At 44.0% G+C, this 27,450-nt stretch overlaps 1 protein-coding gene across 1 annotated transcript in view; it reads right to left on the bottom strand.

Annotated features, from left to right (window-relative positions):
- pkhd1l1.1 (PKHD1 like 1, tandem duplicate 1) overlaps positions 1-27,450 on the bottom strand; it is a 185,547-nt gene that overhangs the window by 53,029 nt on the left and 105,068 nt on the right. Inside the window, exons 53-64 of the mRNA XM_069915690.1 lie at positions 22,664-22,838; positions 21,056-21,206; positions 19,922-20,078; positions 19,187-19,266; positions 16,427-16,556; positions 15,268-15,397; positions 7,383-7,621; positions 6,757-6,893; positions 4,801-5,833; positions 4,054-4,249; positions 3,419-3,566; positions 1,970-2,132 (exon numbers count right to left, since the gene is read on the bottom strand). Coding sequence (XP_069771791.1) covers positions 1,970-2,132; positions 3,419-3,566; positions 4,054-4,249; positions 4,801-5,833; positions 6,757-6,893; positions 7,383-7,621; positions 15,268-15,397; positions 16,427-16,556; positions 19,187-19,266; positions 19,922-20,078; positions 21,056-21,206; positions 22,664-22,838 — 2,739 coding nt within the window. The remainder of the gene's footprint in view (positions 1-1,969; positions 2,133-3,418; positions 3,567-4,053; positions 4,250-4,800; positions 5,834-6,756; positions 6,894-7,382; positions 7,622-15,267; positions 15,398-16,426; positions 16,557-19,186; positions 19,267-19,921; positions 20,079-21,055; positions 21,207-22,663; positions 22,839-27,450) is intronic.

Genomic DNA, 27,450 nt, shown 5'->3' with positions numbered 1-27,450 from the left:
CACGCTGCTGAAGATCCAGCTGCGCTGGGTGGGTCATGTCTTCAGAATGGAGGACCATCGCCTTCCCAAGTTCGTGTTATATGGCGAGCTCTCCACTGGCCACCGTGACAGAGGTGCACCAAAGAAAAGGTACAAGGACTGCCTAAAGAAATCTCTTGGTGCTTGCCACATTGACCACCGCCAGTGGGCTGATATCGCCTCAAACCGTGCATCTTGGCGCCTCACAGTTTGGGGGGCAGCAACCTCCTTTGAAGAAGACCGCAGAGCCCACCTCACTGACAAAAGGCAAAGGAGGAAAAACCCAACACCCAACCCCAACCAACCAATTTTCCCCTGCAGCCGCTGCAACCGTGTCTGCCTGTCCCGCATCGGACTTGTCAGCCACAAACGAGCCTGCAGCTGACGTGGACTTTTACCCCCTCCATAAATCTTCGTCCGCGAAGCCAAGCCAAAGAAGAAGAAAGAAAGATGGAACACTCCCAACTTGTCTAGTTGACTGTAGCTCCAATGCTTTCAACACCATATTGGATCAGTATCTCACCCCTGGACACTTCCACCATTATTCCCCTCCACCATTATTGCCTAGTGCCCAGCATGCTGACAAACCATACTTATATCACTGCTCCTTCATTGTCACTGCAATTCTCTCCCCAATAGTACTAAGGGAGCAGTTTCACCAGGAGGACTGCAGAGGTTCAAAATGTCTCAGACCCACCCTCTCAGAGACTGAGTGAATGAAATGATGATAATTCTTGCCGCAAGATAGGTAGCTCAATCTAGACTAATGAGGAATATTAGGAAGAGGTGATATTTAAAATGAAAAAGCACTGAACTGGGGATAGTTTACAATTTAGCAGAGAACCGAGGATTCAATAAGGGCATTAAGTAAGAGACTAAGTTTGCAGGGAACATAAAAATGAATTGCAAAGATTTCTACAGATACGTGAAGAAGAAAGATTAGTGAAGCCAAATTTACAGACAAAAACAGGGAAACATAATGAGAAAAAGGACAGAGCAACACAGATAGTTTGGATCAGAGTTCGGAAAGGAGGACACAATAAACTGCCAGGAACGTTGAGGAAACAACGATCTAATGAAAGAAGGACTGAATGAAATCAGTATTAGTAGGAAATAGTGTCAGAGAAATTGAAGTGTTCGAAAAAGTAAGTCCCCAGGACATGATAGGTTACAGTCCACAGGACACAAGGAGGTGGACTTGTCTTGTAAATAATTCACACATTGCTGGTCACTTTCCAAAATTGTGTAGATCCTGGGATCAGGTCAGATAGATTGCAGTGTTACTAGTGCATCCCCATTCAAAACAGGATGGAGAGTAAACACAGGAGTCGTGGACAGGTTAGCCTGGCATCCAAGGTGAGGAAAATGCGGGGATCAATTGTGAAAATGAAACAGCAGGGCTCGAGGAGATCAGTGAGAGGATCAGAGAGAGTCTGCATGGATTTATGTCAAGCCAATCAACCCTAATGCCTGCATCCATCCCCTTCGATCATGGGGCACCCTAGTGCACCCTGAAACCTAGACATAGTCCCTCCATCCCAAGGCCACCCAATGTCCCTGGACCCCTCCCCTATCTGCACAGAGCACCCTGAATCCTGAGCACAGTCCCTGGACCCCTCCCCTATCCCCATAGGGCATCCTGAATCCTGGGCACAGTCCCTTTACCCCTCCCCTATCCCCATAGTGCACCCTGAATCCTGGGCACAGCCCCACTACCCAACCTCCCTGTACCCCTCCCTACCTCCGCAGTGCAGCCTGAATCCTGGGCATAGCCCCTCCACCTAACCTCCATGCACCCCTCCCCTACCTTGGGTCAACACTGCCATTTTGTCTGGAATTCCCTGTGCTATCGGCTTTGCAGCTTCTTGCTGTCCAACCAAAGTCCCAGGCTAGGGGTACCTGAGACCCATGTTACCGTGCTGGCCATTGACTTGCCCTTGCCTGGTCTTACCTAGGTAGTACAAGGTCATGTTGTCTGTGTCAAAGTACCAATCGCCGTTCCGGTTGTAGGTCCAGTTCAATGGCTGTAGGGAAGCGTTGTGTGTGAGATCCATGAATTGGATGTGGTCAGGACGCTGGGTGAGGTTGTGGGACACCACAATATTGTCGTCCTCCTGAAAAACACCACGGCTGGGATCAGTCCTCACTGTGTCTGACCCAACCCTTCACCCCAACCAGACACATGACGACACCTCACCCCAACAGGATATGTGATGACCTCTTGCCCCGACCAGACAAATGACGAACTTTCACTCTTGACAGGACACATGGCTGACCTCTCACCCCTAACCAGACTCAAGACCCAACCTCTCACCACCGACCAGATGAGACCTGACCTCTTGGAGAAAACCCATACTGTGGCAGGGAGAGCATGCAAACTTCACACAGACCACCCGATAACTGCAGACACACCCCAGTGCCACTGAATGGAACTGAAAGTGATGGCCCTGCACCTTCCCATTCCCCTAATGATCCATGATCACTAACAAACAGAGCAAACTCCCCTGATAAACAGACCTCGATTGCAGGGCCAATGGATGCATGGGCTGTGGGAGTTCTCCTCCTGACCATTTGTTGTTTCCCACCACAGTGCCTCTGACAGTGCAGCACACCCTCAGCAACACTCTGAAAGGTCAGCATCAACCTTATGCCCTGCCCCTGGGATCTGAACCTGGAGTTGTGCCCCTGCCCCTGGGATGTGAATCCTGGTATTGTGGTCCTGTCCCTGGGATGTGAACCCTGGTGTTGTGCTCCTGTTCCTGGGATGTGAATCTTGGCCTTGTGCCCTTGCCCCTGGGATGTGAACCCTGGTGTTGTGCTCCTGTCCCTGGGATGTGAACCCTGGCCTTGTGTTCCTGTCCCTAGGATGTGAACCTTGGCCTTGTGCCCCTGCCCCTGGGATGTGAACCTTGGCTTTGTGCCCCTGCCCCTGGGATGTGAACCTTGGCCTTGTGCCCCTGACCTTGGGATGTGAACCTTGGCCTTGTGCCCCTGCCCCTGGGATGTTATCCCTGGCCTTGTGCTCCTGTCCCTGTAATATAAACCCTGGCCTTGTGCCCCTGTCCCTGGGATGTTAACCCTGGCCTTGTGCCCCTGCCCTTGGGATGTGAACCCTGGCCTTGTGCCCCTTCCCCTGGGATGTTAACCCTGGCTTTGTGTCCCTGCCCTTGGGATGTGAACCCTTGCCTTGTGCTCCTGTCCCTGTAATATGAACCCTGGTGTTGTGCTCCTCCACGATGTCTGAGCTGGGCATCCCACCATCCCAATGAGCAAGGCTGAGAGTCTCCCCTTCCTGCCTACCCTGCCTTGGGTGTTATTCTGAACCTCAGTCGACTACTTGGGGGCTTTCATTGAGTGGGATGCACTAACATGCAGCTCCCTAACAGTATCCCTGCAGTACCATGAAGTGATAAAAGGTGGCTGTGTAGGAGATCTCGGTGATGTGGTCCACGTCTTTGAAATACCAATTAACAGTCTGGTTGTTGTGTATAAGGGCCATCCAGCCTGCCTCATGGGAGAGATCCTGCAGCAGGAACGAGAGGACACTGCTCCCTGTGGCAGAACACAAAAACATGTTGGGTCACTAGGTCATTTGGTTTATTAAAAACCATGCAAACTATTTTCATGGACTGATGATTTCCCCAATGTATCTTTAAAAATTTTAACAATACAGCATTGGAGAAAGCAATTCCACCCCATGAAACCTTTGCCACCCAATTACATTCAATTAATTTATCAACTCCTTGCACTTTGGAGAGTGGGGGGAAGCCCAGAGAAAACCTATGCAAGTCACAGGATAAACATACAAACTCCAGTGGATCTGAATCTGGGTCACTGGTGCTTTAATAGTGTTTCACTAACTGTTGCACATTTGATGTAATTCCTGTTATAACCATCACTTTGTAGTCAGTTTTGACGGCATTTCAGATAGGGCCTGACTTATGAAACTCAGGGGAGAGGGGAGGGAGAGGGGGAGATGGAGAGGGGAGGGGGAGGAGAGGGGAGAGGAGAAATCTGTGGGGAGTGGGAGCAGACGTACCATGCGTGTTGGATAGGATGAGCTGGCATCCCAACAGAGCAGATGGAGAGGGGTTGTGGACAGCCAGGCGATGGAAGGTGACGGAGGAGTCACACACAACACCAGGGTAGTCTTGGCTCCATTCTGCTGATGGATGACACCGCGTTGGGTCAAACATTTGACTGTGGGGAACCACCTTATAACCAGCACCACCTGCAAGAGCCAAAACCCATATTACTGGCTGGTTACAGTCCATTCAATCTCTCAGTACTGCCCATCCCAGTATGGCACTCCTTAAGCCTCTCCCCAAGGAGACCCACACCTCTTCCCCAAGCTGATCTGATTCACTCTCCCAGGTGACACCTTCCTTCTCCTATGGTATTCCCACCCCACTCTCCAAGTAGCCTTATCCTCATGGGTTCTAACCCTTCAATCGAGATCCACTGCTCCCTTCCGTCTCCTTTTTCCCCTTTTCCTCCCCTGTCCCATCCACACTCTTTCCCTCTGCTGGGAGTTCCACCTCCTTCCTATCTCTTCACTTTGCTCCCCCTCATCCCCCACCACTCTCTTCCGGTTTCTCATCCCTATCCCTTGGCTTCACTCCTCTTCCCCACCACACCCCCGTCTCCGACCCCTTTTCCCCTGAATCACCCTTCTCCCCCACCCCATCCCTCTTCCCCTGACCCCACCCCTCTCTCCACGCCCCAATTTCCAACCCCTCTCCCCCCAATTCTCTCTCCCCCAGCTCCACCCCCTCAGCTCACCTGTGAGGGAACCGTCGACATCATATAGCACAGCCTGGTGTTCCCGTTGGAAGGAGGCCTTGTTGGAAGTGTTGAAGTAGCGAACCTGGCTGAACCTCACTCCCCAGCCCCCGCAGCCATCGGTGCACAGCCCTGGGATGCTGCTCATCAGCCCCAGGGCAGAACAACCAGGCCGGTCGAAGTTGATGAAGCGGACGTCCTCCACTGTCAGACCATCATCCAAGGGCAGCACCAGGCCACTTTGGGTGCAGTGGCTGGGCCCCAGTCCCAGGCCCTCCACATGGCCCACCACAGTGAGGTTGGTGAGCAACGCCCCTCCGGCCAGGCCCCAGCCATCTAGGTGAGGCCTACTCAGCCGCTGGGCCTCAGCACCCGCCCTCTGATTGTTGACCAAAAGGAAGTGGTGGAACTGCAGGGCTCCTCCGTCTGCCCACTCTGCACCCTTCAGGCAGTTCCAGGCAGTGAGTGAGTGGAAGGCAGCGGGCTCTGCCTCCCAGGTCCAGCACCAGCCCCCCCGGCTCGGGTGGTAGACTGGGAAGATCCAGAGGCCGTACCAGCCCAGGGAGTGCGCGGTGTTGTTTTGGAAGAGGCCAAGGGGTACCTTGCGTGGGCACATGGTCTGGGTGAGTGAGGCCCCCGTGGGCCGCTCCAGAAGCCGGTACCAGAAACCAAAGTGGCTACCCCCTGCTACTGAGTTGTGGCGCAGGATGTTGGCAGGGTTGGTCACCCAGAAGGCAGCTGGCGTGAGGTCGTCGTTCAGCAGGTTGGTGCTCTGGCGGACCAGCAGGGCCAAGTTGTGCTGCAGCACGTTTCCCTGCTCCACCCCATCCTCCAGAAAGAAGGCCCCGCCCTTGATGTTGAAGGCCACAGTACCCTCAACCAGCAGCTGGTGTGTGCCATGGATAGTGACCGCCCGGTTGAAGGTCCGGTGAATGGAGCAACCTCTCACATAGGACTGGAAGGATAGGTCCCCCAGCAGGTGCCAGTGTAGTGGGTAGCGGCCCAGGCGGAAAGCCTGGCCTGCGTGATAGATCTGGGGAGACGGTGAGTGGGGGGAGTGGGACAGGGGTGGGAGAGGGTCGGGAGGGAGGATGGGAGAGGAAAAATGTGGGAAATGAATCGGAGAGGGGAGGAGGATGTGGGTGGGAGAGGGAGGGAGGGAGAGAGGGAAGGTATGAGTGGGGTAAGGATGAGTGGGGTGAGAGAGGGTTAGTGCAGCGGAGGGGGAGTATAGCAGAGGGGGAGAATGGGGAGGGGAAGAGTGGGTGATGGGAGGGTGTGAATGGGAGAGGGGTGGGAGGGTGTGAATGGGAGAGGGTGGAAGGGAGAAAAGAAAAGTGGAAGAGTGGAGAAGGGGAAGAGTGTGAGTGGGAAAAGGGGAGATTGCGGGTGGGAGAGGGAGAATGCAGGTGGGAGAGGTGAGAAGTGGAAAGAAAAGGTGGGAAGGGAGGGAAGGAGAGGGGTGAGAGAAATAAAGCTGTGTTAGAAGTTATCCCTCTTCTTCCACTCTGTCCTCAGTTGTGTAACAATGAAGCGCAACACTTGATGGAGGAGCAGCACCTCATCCACTACTTGGGTTGGGGGTGGTGGGAAGGGATGGGGTGGGTAGTGGGGAGTGGTTCGGGGTAGCTGGGGGTGGGTGGAGTGGAAGAGATCAGGGTAGAGATGTGAGGTAGATGTTGTGGGAAGGCATGGGATGATTAGGGAGAGAAGGGAGCGGGGTGAGAGGGGAGGTGATCGAGGAGAAATGGTATAGGGGTGGGAGGGGAGGGGAATCAGGGTGGGAGGGAAGCTGGGCAGGGTGGGAGGGGAGCAGGGTGAGAGGGGAATTGGGGTGGCAGGGGAAAATAGGGTGGGAGAGGTGTCAAGGTTGGAAGGGGAATTGGGGTGCAGGGTGAACTGGGATGCAAGGTGAATCAAGGTGCAAGGGGATCCAGTGGGGGCCACTGGACGTACCTCGACATACTGGAGCCTTCCCACCACCTGCCCAATGCCAGGCTGTGGAGAGTGGAACATGATGCAGCCGCCATACTCGTCGCTCCCAATCTCTTCGCCCAGTCGCCCCTGGAAACAGGTCTGGGTGGCAAACTGACCTGGAGGCAGAGCAGTGGTAGAGTGAGTTGCTGCACATTCACTGCTGTTGCACACCTGACATCCCTCGGTAATATTGGAGGTGAGGTTCCCCCATTCTAGATGTGGGGGGAGGGTGAACTGTGGACCAGACCCAGTGATAATACCATATCTGGATAGAGGGGATGAAGTGGGGCTAGAGTGAGGGGGGCACTCAATATGGATGGGGCTCATGGTGGGGAGAGGAGGGGGTCTGATCTTCAGGTGCTCCATGGTTTCTCCGAGGATGCCTGGGTGCCATCAGCTGCCCCCATCCTGCTCTCTGCTGCCCTTCTCTGATCTACCCCACCTCACCTGGCCCTGCTGCACTCACCTCGATCCACCTCACCCCACTTCCCACCCAGACACACCCCACCCCACCCAGATGCACCTTGACCCACCCCACCCTTCACCCATACCCACCCTACCCCACCCCAGTGTTGCCCAGCCATGGGGAACGTTCCCATCCATACCTATGTTGAAGCCTTCGGGACACCGCTCAACTCTGTCTTCCCAGTCGGTGTTTTCAGAGCCTCTAACAACCACATTGCGGGTCAGGAGCCCCACCTCAGCCCGAGCCTCCAGCACAGCCCCTGGCAGTGGGAGCACTGTGCCCAGATGCCTATACCTCAGCGGTTCTGTTAGGGACAGGGTCCGCTCATCCAATGACACAGCTTCCACTGTCCTCTCCTCATTCTCCCGCTGGCTGTGCCTGCACACAAGGAGGCAAGGTAGTGAACACAATGTCACAGCTTCTACCCATGGCTCTCGTGTGAACACCTCCCTGGACAGATACACCACTTCCTCAGAACTGCCACGTTTTTGCCTTTTAGGTGGTAAATCAATACTTCTCCTTTATTATTCATCATCCAAAAGTAACCAGCACTGAATTAGTCTACAAATCAGACATTTTACACAAAATATAATTACAAATTTTTTTTTAAATAAATTTTTTATTTTTCACACCATAAACCACATTGACCATGATACATACATTTTCCTTTTCAAATATATACAGTGTCATTTTCTCCCCCCCTCCCTCCTCCCATCCCACCCTCCCTACCTCCCCCCCCATCCATTTAAAGTACAAAATTTGAGATACATTAAACCAGTCAAACAATGTTGTCATTCAATAAAAATAAACAAGAAATTCCACTGAGTCAATTCTTTTCATTTCCATCTCCTTTCGTTAATTTAGGTAGTGAATTTCCCTGCTAGGTTTTCTCTATTGTGTTTCATGTAAGGCTCCCATATTTGTTCAAATATTTCAATATTATTTCTTAAACTATATGTTATTTTTTCTAATGGAATACATTTATTCATTTCTATATACCATTGTTGTATTTTCAAATTATCTTCCAATTTCCAGGTTGACATAATACATTTTTTTGCTACGGCTAGAGCTATCTTAACAAATCTTTTTTGTGCACCATCCAAATCAATTCCAAATTCTTTGTTTTTATGTTACTTAGGAGGAAGATCTCTGGATTCTTTGGTATATTGTTTTCTGTAATTTTATTTAATATTTGGTTGAGATCTTCCCAAAATTTTTTTACTTTCTCACATGTCCAGATTGCATGAATTGTTGTTCCCATTTCTTTTTTACATCGAAAACATCTATTAGATACTGTTGGGTCCCATTTATTTAACTTTTGAGGTGTAATGTATAGCCTGTGCATCCAGTTATATTGTATCATACATAACCTCGTATTTATTGTATTTCCCATCGTTCCAGAACATAATTTCTCCCATGTTTCCTTTTTTATCTTTATATTTAAATCTTGTTCCCATTTTTGTTTAGTTTTACCATTTGTTTCCTCATTCTCCTTTTCTTGCAGTTTAATATACATATTTGTTATAAATCTTTTGATTATCATTGTATCTGTAATCACATATTCAAAGTTACTTCCCTCTGGTAACCTCAGACTGCTTCCTAATTTGTCCTTCAAGTAGGATCTCAATTGGTAATATGCCAGCACTGTATCTTGAGTTATATTGTATTTATCTTTCATTTGTTCAAAGGATAATAATCTATTTCCTGAAAAACAATTTTCTATTCTTTTGATCCCTTTTTTCTCCCATTCTCTAAAGGAAAGGTTATCTATTGTAAAAGGGAGTAACTTATTTTGCATCAATATTAGTTTTGGTAATTGATAATTTGTTTTATTTCTTTCTACATGAACCTTCTTCCAAATATTGAGTAGATGATGTAATACTGGAGAAGTTCTATGTTGTACCAATTTTTCATCCCATTTATATAATATGTGTTCAGGTATCTTTTCCCCTATTTTATCTAATTCTAATCAAGTCCAATCTGGCTTTTCCCTTGTTTGATAAAAATCTGATAGGTATCTTAATTGTGCGGCTCTATAATAATTTTTAAAGTTTGGCAGTTGTAAGCCTCCTTGTTTATACCATTCTGTTAATTTATCTAATGCTATCCTCGGTTTCCCCCCTTTCCATAAAAATTTCCTTATTATTTTCTTTAACTCCTTGAAAAATTTCTCTGTCAAGTGTATTGGCAATGCCTGAAATAGGTATAATATCCTTGGGAAAATGTTCATTTTAATACAGTTTATCCTTCCTATTAGTGTTAATGGTAAATCTTTCCAATGCTCTAAATCGTCCTGTAATTTTTTCATTAGTGGATAATAATTGAGTTTATATAGATAGCTGAGATTTTTATTTATTTGTATTCCTAGGTATCTTGTTGCTTGCATTTGCCATCTGAATGGTGATTCCTTCTTAAATTTTGAGAAATCCGCATTATTCATTGGCATTGCTTCACTTTTATTTACGTTAATCTTGTAACCCGACACTTCTCCATATTCCTTCAATTTCTTACATAATTCCTTTATTGATAGTTCTGGTTCTGTTAAGTATACTATAACATCATCCGCAAATAAACTGATTTTATATTCCTTGTCTTTTATTTTTATCCCTTTTATATTATTTTCTGCTCTTATCAATTCTGCTAGTGGTTCTATAGCTAACGCGAACAATAAGGGTGATAGTGGGCATCCCTGCCGTGTTGACCTGCTTAAGTTAAGTTGCTATGATATATATCCATTTACTGTCACTTTCGCCAATGGCCCCTTATATAATGCTTTAATCCAATTAATATACTTCTCTGGTAAACTGAATTTTTGCAATCCTTTGAATAAATAATTCCATTCTACTCTGTTAAAGGCCTTCTCTGCGTCTAAAGCAACTGCTACTGTTGGCGCTTTACTCCCTTCTACTGCATGAATTAAGTTAATAAATTTAACTTGTTGTGCGTCTTTTTTTAATAAATCTAGTTTGGTCTAGATTTACCATTTTAGGTACATTCTCTGCTAATCTGTTTGCTAATAGTTTAGCTATTATCTTATAATCTGTGTTAAGTAATGATATTGGTCTATATGACACTGGTGCGAGTGGATCTTTCCATTGCTTTAGTATTACTGTAATTATTGCTGTTTTACATGAATCTGGTAAGCTTTGTGTTTTATCAATCTGGTTAATTACTTTCAGGAGGGGAGGAATTAATAAATCTTTAAATGTTTTATAGAATTCTATTGGGAATCCATCCTCTCCTGGTGATTTATTATTTGGTAATTTTTTTATTATCTCTTGTATTTCTACTATTTCAAATGGTTCTGTTAATTTATTTTGTTCCTCTATTTGTAATTTCGGTAGTTCAATTTTGGTTAAAAATTCATCTATTTTCCCTTCTTTCCCTTCGTTTTCAGTTTGGTATAATTGTTCATAGAATTCTCTAAAGTTTTCCTTGATCTCCGTTGGATTATATGTGATTTGTTTGTCTTTTTTCCTTGATGCCAATACCATTTTCTTAGCTTGTTCTGTCTTAAGCTGCCATGCTAGAATTTTGTGCGTTTTTTCCCCTAATTCATAATATTTCTGTTTTGTCTTCATTATGTTCTTCTCCACCTTATAAGTTTGTAGTGTTTCATATTTTATTTTTTTATCTGCCAATTCTCTTCTTTTAGTTGTATCTTCCTTCATTGCTAATTCTTTTTCTATATTTACTATTTCCCTTTGCAACTGCTCTGTTTCCTGATTATAGTCCTTCTTCATCTTGGTTACATAACTTATTATTTGCCCTCTGATGAACGCTTTCATTGCATCCCATAGTATGAACTTATCTTTCACTGATTCCGTATTTATTTCAAAGTACATTTTAATTTGTCTTTCAATGAATTCTCTAAAATCCTGCCTTTTAAGTAGCATGGAGTTTAATCTCCATCTATACATTATTGGAGGGATGTCCTCTAACTCTATTGTCAATATCAAGGGTGAATGGTCCGATAATATTCTAGCTTTATATTCTGTTTTTCTTACTCTATCTTGCATACGAGCTGATAACAAAAATAGGTCTATTCTTGAGTATGTTTTATGTCTACCCGAGTAATATGAATATTCCTTTTCATTTGGGTGTTGCTTCCTCCATATATCCAAAAGTTGCATTTCTTCCATCGATTTAATTATAAATTTGGTTACTTTGTTCTTTCTGTTAATTTTTTTCCCAGTTTTGTCCATATTTGAATCCAAATTAAGGTTGAAATCCCCTCCTATTAGTATGTTCCCTTGCGTGTCTGCTATCTTCAAAAAAATATCTTGCATAAACTTTTGATCTTCTTCGTTAGGTGAATACACATTGAGTAGATTCCAAAACTCCGAATATATCTGACATTTTATCATTACATATCTCCCTGCTGGATCTATTATTTCCTCTTCTATTTTAATTGGCACATTTTTACTAATTAATATAGCTACTCCTCTTGCTTTTGAATTATACGACGCTGCTGTTACGTGTCCTACCCAATCTCTCTTTAATTTCTTGTGCTCCAATTCAGTTAAATGTGTTTCTTGCACAAATGCTATATCAATTTTTTCTTTTTTCAGTAAATTTAGCAGTTTCTTTCTTTTAATTTGGTTATGTATTCCGTTAATATTTAAAGTCATATAGTTCAGCGTAGCCATTTCATACTTTGTTTATCTTCCCTTTCCGTTTCTCCATCATCACCTTTCCTTCTTATCCATTTCAGCTTTCTTGTTTTGAACGCTTTATAAGACAACATTTCTAAAACATCAAACATTTTCCTTATTCTCTTATTTAAAACTTCTTTAACCCCATTCTCCCCTCCCCCTCCTGAGTTGCCCTTTATCCCTTGTCGGGCAACCACATCTCCCCCTCCATTTGGATTTGCGAATTCACTCGCAAACGTCAACTGATTTTGTCGTGACCGTAACTCCTCCCCACCCAGCCCCCCCAGAAAAGATTTCAATTTTCATATGTAACAAAGGTCACTCTTTTAATTCCCTCCTTTTTCCTTCTATTTTCTTTCCCTCCCTTATTAATTCTTGTCTATACTCTATATATTTTCCTCTAAATACGGATACATTCATGTATACACACTATATATATATATATATATATATGTATACACACATATTCCTCTTTACACACATACATATAGTTCATGGTCATTTTTACTCTCAGTACATGTCTTCATCTCTCTACTTCTTTTGTAGTTGTACTGCAAATTTCCTTGCTTCCTCTGGATCCGAGAATAGTCTGTTTTGTTGCCCTGGAATAACTATTTTAAGTACCGCTGGGTACTTTTACATAAATTTATATCCTTTTTTCCATAAGATCGTTTTTGCTGTATTGAACTCCTTCCTCTTCTTCAGGAGTTCAAAACTTATGTCTGGATAGAAAAAATTTTTTTGACCTTTGTATTCCAGTGGCTTTTTGTCTTCTCTTACTTTCTTCATTGCTTTCTCCAATATATTTTCTCTTGTTGTATATCTTAAGAATTTTACTAAAATGGATCTTGGTTTTTTTCTGCGGTTGTGGTTTCGGGGCTAATGTTCTATGTACCCTCTCTATTTCCATTTCTTCCTGTAATTCTGGTCTTCCTAGGACCCTGGGGATCCAATCTTTTATAAATTCTCTCATATTCTTGCCTTCTTCATCTTCCTTAAGGCCCACTATCTTTATATTATTTCTTCTATTATAGTTTTCTATTATATCTATCTTCTGAGCTAACAGCTCCTGTGCCTCTTTAACTTTTTTATTAGATTCTTCTAATTTCTCTTTTAATTCCTCTACTTCCATTTCTACAATTATTTCTCATTCTTCCATATTTTCCAATCTTTTTCCTATCTCTGACATGGTAATTTCCATTTTATTCATTTTTTCTTCTGCATTCTTAATTCTTCTTTTTATCTCATCAAATTCTTGTAATTGCCATTCTTTCACTGATTCCATATATTCTTTAAAAAAAGATACATCCATTGTCTTGCTTTTCTCTTCTTCTTCCACTTCTTTCTGTTCTTCTTCTTCTTCTTCCTCTGGGTTGACCATCTGTTGTTTCCTTGTTTTCTTTTTACCCTCTTCTTTCTTGTTGTCATTATTGTCTGTGTTCTGCACCTGCTGCTGTGCTGCAGGTGTCTCTCTCAGCTGTGGAGATCGACTCCACAGCTGTTCCCCCCTCCCGTCAGTGTGTTTTTTTTTCATGCGCGGTTGCGCACTTTTACTCGGCTCTGCGAACCATTTTTGTAGTCCCGAGCCTGGGACTTCCACTGACCCGAGGGAGCGGGCTTCTCTCTCCGCGGCAGGCCTCCTCGGACAGGTAAGGCCTTCACCTTCTTCTTCCGACGTTCTTTCTTCTTCTCTTCTTCCCGTTGTTTTCGACTTTTCTCTCTTCGCTGCCATTTTCTTCTCACCTTTATTTTTACTTTGTTTTAAATTTTAATCTTGTACCTTTGTGTTTTGTGCATTTTTTTTTAACTTTTCCGGAGAGGGCTGGAATTCCCTGACCGGCCACTACTCCATCACGTGACTCCTCCCAAACATAATTACAAATTGAAACACATAAAATCTTTGGGGGCCCAACTGTCTTGGAGACAGTGCCTATGAGCATTGAGTGCTCCTTCTCCAGGGATAGACAGGCACACAGATGTCTTCAGAAGAGGGCAGGCAGTCAGTCTGAGATGAACCCTCAACTGCCCGCTACTTCGACCCATAGATGGCCATCTTGGCCAGTCCCAGTCCTAGATCAACAAGGACAACCCTCAACTGACCCTCCCCTCCTCTGTACTGGGTGCTCAAAGATCAGGAGCGTGTTGCTGAAATGAAGCCAGAACTTCAGGAACAACTCCTTCAAATACACGAGCAGGGTCTGGACCCTCTAACACTCCATATCTCCATGAAACACACTCTCAACCACAGTCTCAACGATGAAGTGACACAGAGCTGGTGAGTCTATGAATCGACTCAACTCGTGACTAGGCCCTCTTCCTTCACGATTTGTAGGCAAAGCACAGCTTTCCCTTCCATTTACACACTTGCTGTAATGACAAGGGTGCCATCGCTCCCCATCATTGCCCTGTGCATTTTCCAACCAATATAGTGGGGGACAGGTATCATGACCGCACTCTCATCTTTCAGTGATGCAAAAGAATTCATGGCCACATGGGTCATTGAAGTCACTGGCCTAGCACTTCAGAAGATGGATCTGGCATATTTGCGAAACTAGACCACTGTATAAAACAATAGTCCACAACAGGAGAGGGCAGTCTCATGTTGATTGAAGTTGTGCTAACTCAGTCCTCAGCAGAGCACATGGCCCCGCATTCCCCACGTTGAAATGAGAATTGAGCGACGAACAGAAATCCCCAGATATTCATGAACTGCCTCCCTGGAAATCTGCCAAAGTTTCCCATACTCCATGAAGGTAAGGCTGAGGCTCCTAGGCATTCGAGATGTTGTTGAAAAGTAATTAACAACCGACTGCCAAGCTAATCAGTGATGATAAACTTTTAACAAGAGAACTTCCAGCTAAATGCTTGAACTGCACAGTTTGAGACAACAGAATTTTACTCACAAGCTGCAGACTTCTGAACAAGAAGTCTGCCTGAGTACTCCCACACCACACACTCAAAAAAACCACCTTTTGATTCACGTCCCATTTCAGCCATTTAAATTATTTATCTTCCTCCATCTTCCTGGTGGTGCAGACCTTGACTTCTGCCCCGCCAGTCCCACGATGGGACACACCCTCAATACTGTCCCTCCCACACAGTGTGACCCACACTCAGTACTGCCCCTCCCACACAGCGTCATTCACCCTCTGTACTGCCCCTCCCACAGTGATAGTACTGCCCTTCTTATACAGTGTGATACTCCCTCAATACTCCCTTTCCTATGGTGAGCAGACTTTCTGGTGTCTGCCTGGTGAGGCTGGTTGATGGGATCCCTGGTCAGGATGCAAAGTTGGGTGCAGACCCTGGAGAAAGGCGAGGCCTCACACAGCCCAGTGATCTGGGGCACACAGACCGACCTGGACCTACCTGCCTCCAGTAGATGCAATGACAATCTGGTCCCCTGGCTTCCAGCTCACAGCCCTCTGCAATGTTATTGTTGAAGAGCCTGCCTCTGCTGTTTCGGCAAGGTGAGTCCAGGTTACAGGAATGGGAAGACCTGAATGAGGAGAACACTAATAACCACCCTGGTAAAAGTAATCTGGAATCTACACCTGCAAATAAACATTCCTTCAACGATTGGTATAGCTACACTTCAAAGAAAACTTGCATTCCTCATGCTTACATACTTCTGGTGGAATAATCTGTTCCAATGAGAAAGTATTTTGTCAAGTACATCAGGGGACCTGGGATTAGGGTATATTTGGATGATTCCCTACAAAGTCACAGAGCTAGGCAGTTAATTTAATATTGTTTAATTCATTTCCAAGATACAGCTGCCTCAACTTCAGTCCTTTGGGTGTGACTGCAACCCCCATTTCAACTTCAGTCCTTGTATGTGACTGCAACCCCCATTTCACCCCCACCCTCACTTTTGAGCTCCAATGTAAGAGCATCTTGTGTTAATCTTTCAAATCTGCCACCCAACTATGTGGAACTGCTTTGGAATTAATTACATGAATGAGTTGTACTCAGTTGAGGAACTCTGATATACTCCAACACAACCAAACTACCACATCTGCAGAGGATGTATCCTACAGGCTATGAATTGTCACTGATTCCTGCCAAGAAATACCCATCCCGGTGACCTTGTATATAAAGCAGTTCAGGGCTACAGTCTAGCCTTCCAGGTTCGTCTTGCAGAGAGACAAGACCTCTTAGTGTACATATTAGTTTATTAAAGTGGTCTTATACTTGCACTGCTGGTGTGGTTATTGTCAGTTCACACACTTGAAGACACACAATGGAAAGGCTTCAACCTGCTAAGGATAAATGGCCTTCAGGCTTTAACATGGTCCCATTGTTCCTCTCTGTTCACAGGGGTGGAGGTGTGGGTGAATTTGCCTTGGTCATCTCTCTGATACCGGCATCAGTGACACATAGTCACTTTTGACCTGACCATCCTCTTGCAAAGAGCCTGATGTTTAATGAGGGTAAAGGTGTTCTTTGAGTGGGGATTGTTGATGCTCTGTGAGAATATGGCTATGGTTTGGAAACTGCTGAGCACACTGAGCAGAAAGAGACATACCATGAAGGTCCAACGTCCCCTCTCGAACAGCCAGCGTCTTGGATCCATACAGGGGCAGTTCCTTGGAGCGCAGGTGGCCATGAAGGGTGATGATGGCTTTATGTCTGAAGGGAGTAGAGTTGGTTCCCACCTGAACAAGGGAAATGTAAAAGATATAAAAGAAGGAAGCATACACTGGATATAGGAAGCAGGAAATAAGAAGGACTTAGGAGAAGTATATGGCAGCCAGGAAGGAGTTTAAGAAAGGGGGATGAGGGCCATGTAGAATTAAGGAGAACCCCAAGGTGTTCTATGTGTATGTGAAGAACAGAAGGATGATGAGAATGAAGATGGAGCCACTAAAGGATAAAGGAGGCAACATGTGTCTGGAGGCAGAAGAGGTTGGGGAGGTCCTAAATGAATACTTTGCATCAGTATCCATAAGAGAAAAGGACTTTGATCACAGCGAGGTTGAAATTGAACAGGCCTGTGTGCTGAACAATGTGGAGATTAAGGAAGTGGAAGTGTTGGATCTTCTTCAAAACATCAAGATTGATAAGTGCCCAGGTCCAGATGTGATATACCCTAAGTGCAGTGGGGTGAGAGAAGAGATAGCTGGGGAAATAGCTATGATTTTTTAATTCTCTTTGGCCACAGGGGATGTGTCAGAGTATTGGAGAATGGCAACTGTAGTCCCTTTGTTTAAAAAAGGTAATAGGGAGAATCCTGGGAATTATAGACCAATGAGTCTTATGTCAGTGATGTGCAAACTAATGGAAAGGATAGGAACTATGAGCATTTGGAGAAGTACAGTATACTCAAGAATAGTTAGCATGGCTTTGTGAATGGAAGGTCACACCTCTTAAGTCTAATTGAGTTTTTTGAGGAGGTAACAAATGAAATTGATGAAGGTAGAGCAGTAGGTGTGATCTACATGGATTTTAGTGAGGCATTTGACAAGGTCCTCCACATAAGACTCGTCAGTGGAACCTTGGAAGTGTGGATAAAAAATTGGCTTGAAGGAAGAAAGCAGAGTAGTAGTAGTGGAAGGAAAGTATTCTGCCTGGAGGTTGGTGACTAGTGGAGGGGCCGCAAAGATCTGTTCTGGGACTCCTGATCTTTGTGATTTTTATAAATGACCTGGATGAAGAAGCAGAGGGATGGGCCAATAAGTTTGTGGATGATACCAAGGATGGAGGAGTTGTGGATGGAGCTGAAGGTTGTCAAAGGTTACAAGATGATATAGACAGGATGCAGAGTTGGGCATAAAAGTGGCAGATGGATTTCAATCAGGATAATTGTGAAGTGATTCATTTTGGAAGGACAAACCAGAAGACTGAATACAGGATTAATGGTTGGTTACTTAAGAGTGTGGATGAACAGAGGAACCTTGGGGTTCAAATCCATACATCCCTCAAGGTCACTGCACAGATTGATAGGATAGTTAAGAAGGCCTATGGGATGCTGGGCTTCATTAACAGGGGGATTGAATTCAGGAGTACAGATGTTGCAAATATACAAATCTACCAGGATGTTGCCTAAATTTTGAAACAAGTCTTTTGAGGCAAGGTTAGCAGAGCTGGGACTTTTCTCTTTGGAGTGTAGAAGGATGAGAGGAGACTTGATAGAGGTCTACAAGATTATGAGGGCCATAGATAGGACTGCATCAACAAACACCAGAGGACATATGTACAAAGTTTAGGAGAGACATCAAGGGTATGTTTTTTTTTACAGAGAGGTGTGGGTGTCTGCAATGCTTTGCTGGGGACGTGGTGGAGGCTGAAACATTTAAGAGACTCTTAAGCAGACTCATGGATGAAAGAAAAATAGAGGGTTATGGGGTAGGGAGGGTTAGTACTTTTTAGGAAGGAATATACAGGTCAGCACAACATCAAGGGCTGAAGGGCCTGTACTATGCCATATTGTTCTGTGTTCCATATTTAATGAACGTATGAGAGTTTATTGTCACATAGCAAAATGCAGTGATGGAGGTTGTTCTGCAAGCAATCCAGTTGGGCATCTCATACACAGTACAAATGAGACACTGTAGAGAAATGCAGAGTTACAGTGAATTGATACAGAGCAAAGGCAACATAATTTTACTTGTGTGAGATTCATTCATGAGTCTGATAATAGCAGGAAAGAAACTGTTTTTGATCTGGTAGTATGTAATCTCATACCCTTAAGGGTGGTGAAGAGAGTGTGGCCAGGGTGGGACAAGTCTTTTAATATGTTGATCACTTTTCCAAGGCAGGGGAGTTATAGATGGAGTTGATGGAGGGGAGCGGGGTGTGTGTGATGAACTGAGCTGCAGGGACAATCCTCTACAGTTGCTTGTGGTTTTATACCTCACAGTGATATACTCTGACAGGATGGTTTCAATGGGGCAGCTATAGAAGATCTTTAGGGATGCAGGTGACATGCTGAATTTCTTCAGGCTTCTGAGGAAGTAAAAGGTGCAGGCACACTCTTTTGGTCATTTCATTAACATGAGTTGGCCAGGAAATGTTTACTGCATTTTCTCTTTTAATTTCAGATGTCCAGCACCTGAAGTTTTTAAAATTTTCATCACCTGTCCTCTTCCCTAGCTTCTCACCATTGGTTGGCAATATGTCTGCCTCTGTGATGTGCAAGTCACTTGGGCCAATAGGTAATCAGAGGGCTTGCAGCCTGCAGGAGGGCACCACCATTGATCATGTATGGACACCATATCTCACGAGGTGCTGTTGTGATGCAGCAGTGTGTGGGCCAGAGTTACCCATTTCCCCAGCGCCTTGTTACCTGGAGCAGACCACCCTCCGTGATGAGGATGTTCTCAGCCTGGAGCTCAATGTCTACCTCATCGAAGACGAGTGCTCCACCTGTGCATATATACACACACACACAAAACACACGTGAGGTTCAGGACACCACCTCCACCCACCTCCACATTGGCCCTGACGCTGCTTTATGGATGAAGCAGGACTGGCGACACAAAAAAAAGATAGTTGATGATCAACAGATTTCCTTCAGGAGAGGCTGGAGCTCCTTTCTGCAGGACAGGTGAGGGGTGAGTGACTGAGAGGATTTGATAGGCTTGATGAATTCACCTGAAGGAGCAGAGAACTACAAATCTAATCTTCAATAGGGATCCCAGAAAATCCCCCTACTGTGTACAGGGGATCATTGTCAGACAGGCTGAGGTTAAAGAGCAATCTGGATCAATACACAAGGGGAGGAGATGGTAATGGGATAGATGGAGATTGACACTAACGTGTGCAGTCCTTGTCTAATCTCCTCATGTGAATTACTAAGGCCTCACACTCAGGGAAATTATTATCTGTAACACACAGCTTCACCACACATCTGTACAACACAGCCCCACTGCATGACTGTAAAACAGAGCCCCATTCTGCGTCTGTAAAACACAGCCCCACTCTGTGTCTGTACAACACAGCCCCACCGCACATCTGTACCACAACCCCACCGTGTCTGTACAACACAAACCCACTGTACAACACAACCCCACTGAATCACCTTGAATGAGAAGCATCTTCAGCACAGGTGTGCTTTGGTCCAACAGTATAGTCTGTCCCTTGGTGATGACAACCAATGAGCCTCTCTCAGGGGGTGAGAGTCCTCCCCATGTGTAACGTGATGACCACACATCCACGTAGTAGTAATCTGCAAAGTCCTACCGAAGGTGGGATACATCACAAGAACATAAGAAATGGGAGCATAAATCCATTCAGCCCTTCAAACCTGTTCTTCAATTTTTCAAGAACATGGTTGGTTTTCACCTCCACGCCATTTCCCTTCGTGGCCTGAGGAGAGCTCTTCTTCCTCCTCCAAGTCCCAATGAGCTTTGATGCCAGCAGTATGTCTCCCAGCAGGGCCACTCCTCACCTCACAGGTGGCCAAAATTCCAATCCCCTTGTATGGACAACACTTTATACAAATGACCAATCCCCATGTCCTATCCTACATTTTATTCCATGACCCACACTCCCCAAATCCCCCACCATCCCCCTCTTAACATATCTCTTTTTCCATATCCCCCTTCACCATAGCTACACTTCGTACATCTAACCCACCTCAAATCCCACCTTTCCCATGTCCCTCCTTCCCCACATCCCCTCTACCCATGACTCATGGCCCTCACAACCCTCTTGCTTAAATCCCCTTCCCAAATCCCACCCTCTCCACAACTGTCATTATAATGACCCCACATGCCACCCTTCTGTCATCCCACCCCCTCATATCCTACTGCCCCCAAGTATGCCACAAGCCCTCTTGTAATATCTCTCCTTCCCTATATCCTCCTTTCCCCACAATTCACCCTGCCTATCAACCCTCCTCACATCCCACCTTCCCCATAACCCCATTCATAACATAACCAACCCATATCCCACCCTCCCTTGGTCCTACCCTTTCCACCTCCTTACATCCCACCCTCTCCTAAACCACTGTTATAATGTCCCACATCACAACTTCCCCATGTCCCAACTTCACCACAGCCCTCCTCAATGTCCCACCCTCCATTACTACCGTTATAATGTCCCCACAGCAAACCTTCCATACAGCTCCCCTCAGAATGTCCCACCCTCCCCACATCCCGCCATATTGGATGCGTCAGCCCCTTGATGCCTCACAGTGAACACGTTCCCTCACCAGTTTGGCGATGCCATTGCCCTGGACGTTGACCTTGACCTTGGTCTTCTGAGAAGGGGTCTGTACTCCAGTGACACAAACAATGTTGGTTTCATTCACATACTGGATCTCACAGGGAGCTTCAGCCACGGAGACAAAGGTCTTATTGATGCTACAATCACAGGAATGAGGGAAGGAGTGTTAGACCAGGCATGTGATCAGAGCCGAGCCAACCTGAAGCATAAGCATTCAGTGACCATCTGGAATTGCCCTTGAGGTGGGGGGGGGGTGAACCTCCCACTTGAACCTCTGGTGCAGGGCAGATGGACAGGAGTGAGAGAGTGATGATGGAGGAACATCAATGTGCTTCCAAGCCAGGACATAATGTGACAGGAGGAGAACCTACAAGTGGCGATGTTCCCCTGTGTCTGCTTCCCTTGTCCTCATTGGTGGTGGATATCATGGGTTCAGAAGGTACTTTTGGAGGAGCCAGAGTAACTGTGGTGCATATCGTAAATGGTGCACACTGCAGCCTCTATTTGTTAGGGTGGTGACCTACACTGAACTGTAGTAGCAGCTGTATGCAATTGGCATGTGAAGAGTACTCTTTCACACTCCCCAGCTCCTTCCCTTCCTTTCTCCTATCACAGAGCATCTCTCTCAGCTCTACCCCCCTCGCACTATCTCCTGTCAGTTACTTTCTTCCCCCTCCCATGTCTATCCACCTATTACCTACTAGCCTGCACCCTTCCCTTCCTCTGCCCCTCCCCCCACCTTTTTATTCAGGCACCTGCCTGATTTTTAGCATATCTGCAGAAGGGTTCAGTCCCAAAACATCGACTGCCTTTTACTTTCCATGGATGCTGCATGATCTGCTGAGCATTTTCAGCACTTTGTGCACAGCATTAGACCCAGGCATCTGCGGACTTCCTGTTTACATACAATATGGCTGATCAATGGTGGAGAGGCTTTGGGGTGTTACTCACTGCAATACATCCAGTCTCTGACCTGCTCTCCAAGCTGGATGCAGAGTGAGAGATCATTTCGTTGAGCACCTTCGCTCTATGGGGACTTCCTAGTGGTCAACCATTTCAATATCACACTGACATTTCTGTTCATGGCCTCATGCACTGCCAAACTGAGGCCACAACAGTCTTTAACTATTTAAATAATAATCTAAGCTATTTTTCTTCTAAAGTAGATTATTTCATTTTTAACATTGTACTCCATCTGCCAGACCATTTGCCCACTCAATTAACCTCTCAATATCTCTGCAAACTCTCTGCATGGTCTGTACATTAGCACAATCCGAGCAAGAGTTTGTTGTGATGGGTGAATAGACTGACAATGGTCGTTTTCACGTATTAGGCAGCAAAGAGGAACTGTATTGTAGCAGGCCAGTCATGGGAAGAGACACAGGCCCATTTAACAAAGTCAAAGTTGTAAGGCAAAACTATCTTTGACACACTTTAAATCAAAATATATTAAAAAAAAATAATTATTGCAGTTAGAAAAGTTTAATGCAAAGTTATGTGTCTGCTGAATTCAACAAACAAAAATGGATGGTGAAGAGATTTGCTGGGTTCACAGGAAAGGTGATGTCTAAAGGGGACTGCCACCTGCACCCACCTGAAGCCTGCTCCTGTGATGGTCAGTTTGGTGCCTCCTGCTGTGCCTCCTCGTCTGGGCCTGATGGCAGTCACCACAGGAGTGAGAGCCAAGGTGTAGGTGAAAGCTTTGGGCAATTGGCTTGAAGCCTCATGGTTTACAACAGTCACGTCGCACACCTGCTGAGATCCAGTCCCTGTACAGACACAAGGCACATTCCACATCATTGTATCTAACAATCATCATTTATCTTCTCATTCTTCCCTCAATAACTAAAAGTAGCCCCATGACATCCAGGCACTATGGCCCAGTAGCACTTCCCAAAAGGTGGTGCTAAGTGTGGTGTTGGGAGGAACCAATACAAAACTCTCCCTTCACCCGGAGGTTGACTGGGTTGGAAGGGTTGGAGGGGCTTTTACAGGTGCCCACACTAGTTGTGCAGAAAGAAGCTGATTCACAGGGCAGAAACATTAATCCCCTGGAGCAGGCAGTTCCCGCTGTAGCCTTCGGCTCAGGTTGCACTGCTCTCAGCACCTATGGAGAATTTGTGCACTACCACCAACATCCTGATGTGAAGAATAATGTCAACAGCACACTGAGGTATGAAAGGTTCCATCACTGGATCTCATCCCCTCTCGTTTGAGCCAGAGGTTTGTGGTATAGGGGAGCCACTCTCAGCAATGGCTCTATGCCACCATCACATCCTCCCACCCCCCCCCCCCCCCCCCCCCCGGGAGCCACAGCACATTTATGTAAAAGCTTTATGGTATTTTATTTTCATCTCATGTAACAAATATTTTTTATGTTTTATGCAATCAGTAGGAGAGAAATACAGAAGAAACTAATACTTGACCGTTTCACGAGGAAGGGAGCCCATAAACTTTGAGTAGAGACCTGGGGTGGGGAGAGGCATTGTTAAAGCCAGCCCACTTTGTAATAAAACAAACAGCAGAACCAATTAAGCGTGCAATAGTTTATTTATTTCACTTTGGTAACACGAGCGGGAGTGAGGAATGATAAAGAAAGAGATTAGTAACTCGTTCTCTATATTAGACTCACACTCAATGTATCGGAGTATTCATCATACTTTTATCCATATATTGGGCAGGGTCTGCATGAGACCCTTACAAGTTTCATACATCTGGAAATTTTGTGTTTATAATAAACATGTTACCCAGTGGTGTCTAGAAATGTTTGGGAAATGTCAGAGTGTCCTTCACTCAAGGTATATTGACATTCATAAAAGGATTATCTTTTGAAAAAAAAAACAATAAAGTATTAATTACTGGTGTTTTTAATGAAAGAATATATCCAGCAATTTCTAATTTAACTTTATTCCAAATGTTCAACAAATGTTTTAGTATCGGAGCTTCCTTATCTATTACATTGGATTAAAAATCCCATTTATAAATAAACTCATCTGATTTAACTTCTCCTATCTTATTTAGTTCAATATCCACCCATGATGGTTTAATTTTAATGAACATAAAAATGAAAAATCTTAATTGTGCTGCTCTGTAATAATTCTTAAAATTGGGAAGTTGTAATCCTCCTTGTTCATATTTCCACGTTAATGTTTCTAATGACTTCCTTGCCATTTTCTCTTTCCAAAGAAATTTCCTAACTTGCTTATTTAAATCTTGAAAAATTTTTTGAGGTAGAGATATAGGTAAAGTTTGGAATCAATATTGAAATTGTGGAAAAATATTTTCATTTTAATACAATTAATGTAATTGGTAAACTTACCCATTTCTTTAAATCTTCCTCTATCTTTTTAAGTAATGGAATATAATTTAATTTATATATTTTTTTCAAATTCATATCAATAGGTATACCTAAGTATTTAATCTTATCTGTCCGTTTAAAACAAACCATTTGTCTATATTGTGAACAATCTCCTTTTACAAGTTACATTACTTTACTTTTATCCCAATTTATCTTATATCCCGAAATTTTCCCATAATCTAAAAAATTACTCTAGGCTCTTGGTAATGATATTTGTGGTTGAGTTAAATATACTAATACATCATCAGCAAATAAACTAATTTTATGTTGTACCTGATTTATCTCAAATCCTTTTAATTGTAGATAATCTCTAATCTTTTGTGCAAGTGTTCAATAGCTAAAGTAGACAAAGCTGTGGAGAAAGGACACACCTGCCTATTAGATCTTTTTAATTTAAAAGATTGAGATATCTGTCCATTAGTAATCACTTCAGCTTTGGGACTTCTATATAAGGACTTAATCCAATTTATAAAGTTAATATCAAAATGAAATTTACTTAATTCCTTGAATAAAAAATCCCACCCTAACCTTTTTCAGCATCTAAAGCTACAATAAGACTTAAATCCTTTTTTTTCTGAGCTAAATGAATTATACTTAATAACCTCACTATAATTCTCTGAAGTTTGTCTATTTTTAACAAAACCCTTCTGATCGATATTTATTAAATTAAGAATACATTCATTAATCCTATTCACCAATACTTATGCTACAATTTTATAATCTACATTTAACAAAGATATAAATCTATAAGAATTAGGGTTTCCTATCTTTTTTAGGAATAACCATAATTATCACCATAGAAAAAGTTTCTGGAAGACAATGTTGTTTAGAAGCTTGTCCTATTACTTTCATAAATTATGGAATCAATAAATCTTTAAACTTTTTATAAAATTCAACTGGAAACCCATCTTCACCTGGAGATTTATTATTATTTAAACTAGTAAGCGCATCATAAATCTCCTGCTCAGTAAAAGGGCTCTCTAATCAATCTAAATTTTCTTGTCAAAGACAGTAATGTTAATTATGACAAATAATTATCTATAGCTTCTTCATCTTGTAGTGAATCAGATGTATATAACTTCTCGTCAAATTCTTTAAATACATAATTAATTCTTTGTGGCTTATATGTCACTCCATCATTATCCTGTTGTACAGCATTAATTGTTCTGGAAGATTGTTCCGCTTTTAATTGCCAAGGTACTTTATGTGATCTTTCCCCTAACTCATAATATTTCTGCTTAGATTGTGATATCATTTTTTCTGTTTTATATGTTAACATTGTATTACATTGTAATTTTTTATTTACTAGAATTCTATATTTATCCTCAGAAAATAATTTTTGAATTTCTCCTTTTCCAATTTGTCTATATCTTTCATATATTCTTTTTTAAATTTTGAAGAATAACATAATTTGACATCATAAATAAGCTTCCAATGTATCCCAAATAACAAACATATTATCTACTAAATTTAAATTAGTTTCACAAAACAATTGAATATGTTATCTTATAAATAAACAAAAATCTGGCCTCTTCAATAATATAGAATTCAATCTCCATCTATAAACGAAATCCTTTTATAAATATATGGTATCATAAGGGAATATCTAATTTGGGGTTTGTTATGATAATAATAGATTAACATCCTTTCATCAATTAATGATTAAATATGGCATGCCTTACAATACATTATTTTGTTATTTTTAATTGAGGGCTTATTTGAGAGAGAAATTAGGACTGGAAATTATTTTTAAAAATCTTTCAAATTTGGAACAAATGGTTGATGGAATGATTAAACATTTTATTTCAATTGCATATATATTATTACAAGAACAGACAGCTAAAGTAGGTTTGTTCAATTCAAAAGAAAGATGGGAACAAGATTTGGACACAATAATAGATCAACAAGTCTGGCAAAATTTGTGTAAAGAGGCTATGACAAATACTATTAATGTACAATATAGATTACTTCATTATAATTTTTTATATCAATTGTATATTACTCCTCAGAAATTGAGTAGATGGAAATCGGATTTATCAGATCAATGTTTTAGATTTACGACCCTCAATGTGGTGGCTGTGTTTCTTCCACTGCTCACACCGGCACAGTGATGACCCTGATGAGCCCAGATGTTTTTCTGGACTCAACACACCATGGATTTAGCAGAGATTAATGCTGTCTCCATCAAGCTTCCCCACTTTTGGACCCTCCGACTGAGAATGTGGTTCGGGCAGGCAGAAGCACAATTTCAACTCTGCAACATCTCCTCAGATGCCACGATGTTCTATCATGTCGTGAGCACTCTGGACCAAGATACGGCAGTGAGGGTGAACGACATCATCCACCACCTCCTGGCTACGGACAAGTACACCACCCTCAAAGACCCTGCTTAGAATTTCTGGGCTAACTCCCCAGCAACGGGCTTCCAGGCTCCTTCACCTAGATGGGCTTGGGGACCGTAGTCCGTCTGCGCTGATGGACGAAATGCTGGCCCTGGTGGAAGACCACAAGCCTTGTTTTCTCTTCCGCCAGATATTCCTGGAATGGATGCCGGAGGACATCTAGCTGCTCCTCACAGATGAAGACTTCTCGAACCCGAGGAGAGCAGCAGCTCGTGCGGATGCCCTCTGGTGCACAAACAGGGAGAATGAAGCAGCCCTCAACCAGGTGGCTCGACCAGGAACCAGCCGACCGTAAGTCAGTCCCAAGACCAAGCCAGAGGAGGGCCAGTAGACCTGGTGCTTCTACCACCAGCGCTGCGGGTTTCAGGGAAGCGACCAAGCCAGCCGCCGTTGATGGCTGCAACGGTTGGCCACACAAACAGCCTCCTTCATGTGATGGACAGATCCACCGGCTGCCGATTCCTGGTGGACACAGGGGCTGAGTTCAGCGCCCTCCCCCCACAGCATTAGAAACTTGCACCTGATCTTGAGGTGCAACCCTGCAGGCGGCCAATGGCTCCATCAACAGGACCTATGGCACCCGCAGGGCACGGATCCAGATCAGGAAGGAAAAGTTCCACT

This window comes from Narcine bancroftii, chromosome 2, assembly GCF_036971445.1.
Source record: "Narcine bancroftii isolate sNarBan1 chromosome 2, sNarBan1.hap1, whole genome shotgun sequence".
Classification (NCBI taxonomy): domain Eukaryota; kingdom Metazoa; phylum Chordata; class Chondrichthyes; order Torpediniformes; family Narcinidae; genus Narcine; species Narcine bancroftii.
Note: the sequence above shows the minus strand (reverse complement) of the source record. Positions and strands in the feature narration are given on the sequence as shown.